This window comes from Mus pahari, chromosome 9, assembly GCF_900095145.1.
Source record: "Mus pahari chromosome 9, PAHARI_EIJ_v1.1, whole genome shotgun sequence".
Taxonomy (NCBI): domain Eukaryota; kingdom Metazoa; phylum Chordata; class Mammalia; order Rodentia; family Muridae; genus Mus; species Mus pahari.
Window position 1 is genome coordinate 68,277,517 of NC_034598.1, and position 6,009 is coordinate 68,283,525.

Sequence of the window (6,009 nt, forward strand, 5' to 3'; positions counted from 1 at the left end):
TGTAGACCAGGCTGGCCTCGAACTCAGAAATCCACCTGCCTCTGCCTCCCGAGTGCTGGGATTAAAGGCGTGCGCCACCACGCCCGGCTCAGGCTCCCTTTTAATATAGATAAAATGGTACTTAATTGAGTTTTGCCTTTTTCTCTTAGACAAACACATCGATTTATTGTGTCATTAATACCTCCACATCTGGTGACATTTACCTTGTTTCTCTGGTACAGGCCACTGGAGAACTTAGTGTTTTTCTCAGATTCTATTGTTTGGCTCCATTTTATCCTCTATTTTCTCAGAGAAAAATCTATGAAGAGAGATTTTTAAAGTGTTATGGTTTTTATTTTAAAACAATCTCTTTCCAGTGTTACTTAGACAGATAATGAATAATTAATTTATTAGATTTAATGAATCATAGGATTTATTCCATTGCATAGAAAAATAGTATCGGTTCCCTGATTTTCCCTCTGTATTTAGAGCCTCTAGTAGTGGCGCCTAGCAAGCGATCGTGTGCACTAAAGTTATATTTAATTTCTGGAAAATAGGGTTTGTTTGAAAAATAAAAATTTCTCAAAGAAAAAAGTTATCTTAACATGTATAATATTTAGAAATTTAATTCGTCTAATTAAATTAGTTTAAATTATTTTGGAGTTGAAAATTAATGACATCTAGTTAGAACAATTTTCATTATTTTATTATTTTAAAAAATATGTGGATCATTGTAAAAGTATTCCTTAAGTAGCATTGTTTTTCTACTTTTCGGATTAAGGAAGAGACAATTCAGCTTTTAACAAGATTTCTTGTTTCTAAGAAGTTCTTAATAGGAATTGTTAATATTTAATTATTTTTCTATAAAGGCTTAGTGGTAGCTGATAAAATATCCCGAGAACTGGCTTTCAATTTCAAGTTAAGAGAAAATGGATAAACCGTGTTATCTTTTACCTTTGACCTGTTTTCTCTTCCTAGAATGAAGGGATTGTGAGGCTTTATAACGAAGGCTGTTGCAAAATCTGTAAGTGAGGCTATAGTCCACGCAATGAGAGATTACATTTTCGTGGCTTGTGTGGTTGTTGTGTTCATCTGTCTGTTTCTGAGATGTACTTTGTGAAGTCTGCCATTTAAATGCTTTTGTGATGTGTGGTTGATATCCCTGTAAACCAGCCTTTATATTGTGGTGACATACATAAACACTTTTATTTAGATAAATTTTCCTTTCATGTTTTTAGACATTTTGCTATTGTGGCATTTTCTAAAAATCATAGACTGAAATTTTCCTTAAAACTCAAATAATAATATGTGTGTGGGTGTTTTTTAACCTGCGTGTGTGTCTGAGCACCACTTGCATGTGGTACCCTCTTGTAGAGGCAAGAAGAGGGGAGGACATCAGATGCTCTGGAATTAGAATGGCAGAAGGTTGTGGGCCATCATGTGGGTGCTGGGAGTCAAACCCCATGTCCCCCGTAAGAACAGCCAGTCATCCTAACCATTGCGCTACATCTCCCACTTCTAGCCTAGGATTTTAATAAGTTTGAATTTCAAGTTCACTATGATCTACTTTGCTTGGAATATCCTCAACGACACAAACTTGGGTAGATGATGATAAAATGACATTGAGACACCAATGTAGACATTTAAGAGAGTTATAGTGTTTTTGGACCTTTTGAACAAACTTATAAGTCTGTATTTCTGGGAAATGCCAAGAACGAATTATATTTAAATCCTATATTTAGAAAGGTTCATATTCATTAGTTAAATACCTATAATGTATTTTATATTTTTAAATTATGTTTATTTTGTGGTGATTTTTGAATAATTTAAAGACTGAACTAGAATAGGGAATTATTTATGCAACACACCATTTCTATTTTTAAAAATATGAGCTTATATGAAAAATAAAGGTAAAAGTTTTTTTAAAAATTTCAAATGCTGAAATTTAGAATTTATCTAGAGGTGCTTTGGGGGGAGATTATGATTTTGGTTAATGATCTCATGATAGACAGATTGATTGTTAGATATATGCTGAAGTGTTTCTCTGATAAGGTTTCTAAGAATCCTACAGGACTGAATCCCATGAGTCTGTACATAGAGAGTATTATTTGGTGCAAAGTCCCCCTCAATAAATCCTGGAATTATTCCTATTTTCATCTCACAGAAGTTAAGCAACCCCTCAGTTGCATTGGGTATGAGCCCAACATTACGTTACATATAAGATTCCCCCCTTCCAAGAGAAAGGAAAAGAAAAATGTAACAATGACAACTTGATATCCACGTTACTGTGTTACTTTCTGTGTCAACTGTTACTCATGATCTCACAAATCAGGTGACTTAGCTAATGAACACCAGGGATGTATTATATCACAGATCTTGTGTTCCCAAACTGAGATGTTGACAAACCGCTCTCTAGTGAGTTCAGTGAGAGAATGATCCCTGCCCCTGACTTACAGATACTGTCTTCATATTTGTATCAGGTTTCTGTTTTTGTTTTTGTGTATGTGTGTGTGTTTCTCCAAATTTCCCTTTTTATAAGGGCTAGTCATATTGCATTATAACCTACATATTGATCTCATTCTCATCTGATTGCCAAACAAAAACCACATTCTACAGCTCTACTGAACACAGGAAGAATTGAGGGACATAATTCAGTTGACAAGAACTATACTGACTGAGCCTTGGGAATACAGTAACATACATTTTAGTTACTAGAATGTGCTGAAATATCCAGTGTTTTTTTTTTTTCTCTTCATTGACAATAAACTAATTTTTAAAAAGAATTATTAATTTATTATATGTAAGAACACTGTAGCTGTTTTCAGACACACCAGAAGAGGACATCAGATCTCATTATGGATGGTTGTGAGCCACCATGTGGTTGCTGGGATTTGAACTCAGGACCTTCAGAAGAGCAGTTAATGCTCTTGTTCGCTGAGCCATCTCTCCAGCCCAAAAAATAAACTAATTTTTATTCAGTCTGTTCTGAATGCCATGAGACCTGATATCTTTCAATTATCTATTGTATCAGGAAAACAGGAATTAAATTTAGCTGTAGAATCTAAAAGGCTTTTATTTATATATTCTTACTTATTCCTTTGACAGCTTTGGAGTCTAAACTCTCCTTTAGATACAAAAGAGAGGCATAGTCATATTCAAAGACAAGGCCATTGTAATTGTCCCCATAATACCAGCCCATGATAGTAAACAGACAGGTTAGTGTGTTTATTTTCTGAGTGCGGAGAGGGGAAGAACTGGGTGGTTAAACTGATAGAGGGTGCTCCCGTACTCTGGCTGTTTAGACATGAACACATCCAGTCTGTGGAGGAAGGTGTAACTTCCTGAAGTAATTAGGAAATCAAGCTTCAGGGCAGGAGATCCTGTTAGACAAGAATGAATATAGCTACACTGTAGTTCACCTCTGCCCAGCTCTCCGCATTGCAGAATAATAGCAAACGGCTTTGGTAACTCACCTCCGCTGTGTCTGGGAATGGGGAGTAGTTTAGGCGTTGACATTGGGGGACTTTTGTCACAGGTTGAGATTCTGAATGACCAGGTTATGTTGTAGAGATTGTGGAGTTTGGAGCTTACCACGAGTGCCATGATAAAGAAAATATACTCCAAAGAAACCTGTGAGGAATAAAATATTCAACTAACCAACAGTGAATAATTTTGTCCCATATATTTATTGAATTACTTATTTTCCTCGACAAGGGCAGTTTAATTTCAGTCCACCACTAGTTATCCATCACTCCTGGAACCAGAGTAGCTAAATTTTACCTGTTGGGATTTTATATCTGCATGTATTTTCACTAAGACTATTATGGATAAAGTCACATGAAAATCGATGATGTAATTCTAGCATTCAATAAGTAAGTATGCGGAACAGAATGAGTCAATGATTTCCCTAAAGTGACAAAGCAAGTCAGAGGCAGAGTGAGGTAAGAATCCTGGCCTTGGTGTCCTGATTCACACTTAACGCACTATCAAAAACTGGTTAAATATACATCCCAGGGTATATTCTAATGTAATACTCAGGTGCACATTGGTGCATACAACTGTGTCATGAATGATTAGAAGGTGTTTTTTTAATTTGAAATTAAAGAGGGCATTTCAGAGCCATAGAATAAAGAATGAATCATTCATGCATTACCATAATGCTGACAAGTAATTAAATTTTTATATTTAGCATATTAATGAATACTTATAAAATGTATTTCAGTTTTATTTAAAATTTGTATGTTAATCACTTTTACATCTTACATGTATTTAAACCTAAAAATTCATTATTCCACATTTGTAACACTTTTGACTAATGATAATAATGATTATTCTAAGATAATTAGGCAAGAGGTGAAAATAATTCTGAATCTAGAAAGTATAAGCTATATGGAAGGAGAAAATAGATATTGTACATACAATATGAAGAGTAGAGTTTGAAAAATAATTTTATACTCACTATATGTTTTGAATAAATACGCCATTTTCCAATCTAATTCTATTTAAATTAGGGAAGCATTTTTGCACGGAATTTCAATATTTATGTACTATTATCTTAAATCTTGTGTACCTATATATGTATATATGTGAGCATGTTCATATGAGTATGGTCTGTGGAGAGGGCCCAGAGGTGTCAGGCTCCCTGGAACTGGAATTAGAGGGTTGTGAGCCGTGTGATACGGATGCTGGGAACTCCATTTATCTGGAATAGTCGCAAGGACTCTTAACCACGTAACCATCTCTCCACCCCTTACATGGACTTTTTGATGAAGAAGTACATTTTCTTTTACAGGCAAACGAGAAGAGCGAATATGCCAGAAAGTGGTCATTAAATCGATCATAAAGAAACAGGACTGTGTCAGCCAAAGCTCTGTAAGTATATAAGTAGCAGTGGCTCCATAAAGGACATGTGTGTTTCTGGGGCTCAGTGGATCACTGACATGTGGTACTGGCAAACAAGCCGAGAAAATGACAGCCTACAATATTAAACTTTGAGAGCGTTCCTGTACTCTAATATTCAACCATTCTATTTCTGAATTATACATTATTCTTAGCATAAATAATCAATAGTTCTCAGTGATAATTGCAATCTAGAGAGACAGGCACTCAATCTACATGCCTTTGACTGTGTTTTGTCTTTAGCCTTGTGATTTTGTTCAAGGAGTATATTCTGGGTTATTAATTTACTCCTTTTAGAATGGCATGTTCAGTTCTATGCACCACAATATGATACCAGTGATAGAATTATTGGGCTAGGATTACATCATTCCATATATATATATATATATATATATATATATATATATATTCAGTTATGCATGTGCAAGTCATTCTTTGCACTATGTAAGCATTGCTTTATTCAGTACAACTGTGTAACAACCCTTTGTATATATGAATCATGTTCTAATGTAATATTTCTATACTCATTTATATACATAGAAGTTTGGGGAATGAAATGATATAAAAAAAAAAAAAGCTCTTCCTGACCCCCTGAAGGAATGAAATCATCACCAGTATTGGCTAATTTTGCAGACCTTTTTTCTCATTATCTCTCCTTGCAGATTACTGTGGCATCTTGTGATGGGAAATGCCCATCAGCTACCATATACAACATCAACGTTGAAAGTCACCTGCGGTTCTGCAAGTGCTGTCGCGAAAATGGAGTGAGGAATGTGACGGTGCCTCTGCATTGCTCAGGAAATGGCACTGAAGTAATGTACACACTCCAGGAGCCCATAGACTGCACATGCCAGTGGAACTGAGTGCTTGCATTTGAAGGATGCTGCACAACAGTATCATGTCAGGCAGCAGCATCTTTCATCACTATTATTTAGGCACACGGCAGACTGGTACACTATAATGTGTCTTTACCACTGTTGTGATTTGAAAACCTAACAGTGGGCTCAAAATATGTATAGTCTTAATGGAAAAAAATTAGATTTGTTGTTTTATTTTAGTGAATTAAATTATTTTAAGTTGTTTAGCTGAAATGCTGTCACATTTAAAATTGTAGGGTAGGACAAATTTCAG

The 6,009-nt window shown here is 35.2% G+C and overlaps 1 protein-coding gene across 1 annotated transcript in view; it reads left to right on the top strand.

Annotated features, from left to right (window-relative positions):
* Otogl (otogelin like) overlaps positions 1 to 5,741 on the top strand; it is a 140,098-nt gene extending 134,357 nt beyond the window's left edge. The window contains exons 55-57 of the mRNA XM_021204277.1: positions 958 to 1,003; positions 4,772 to 4,851; positions 5,541 to 5,741. Coding sequence (XP_021059936.1) covers positions 958 to 1,003; positions 4,772 to 4,851; positions 5,541 to 5,741 — 327 coding nt within the window. The remainder of the gene's footprint in view (positions 1 to 957; positions 1,004 to 4,771; positions 4,852 to 5,540) is intronic.
* Positions 5,742 to 6,009: the final 268 nt, after the last annotated feature.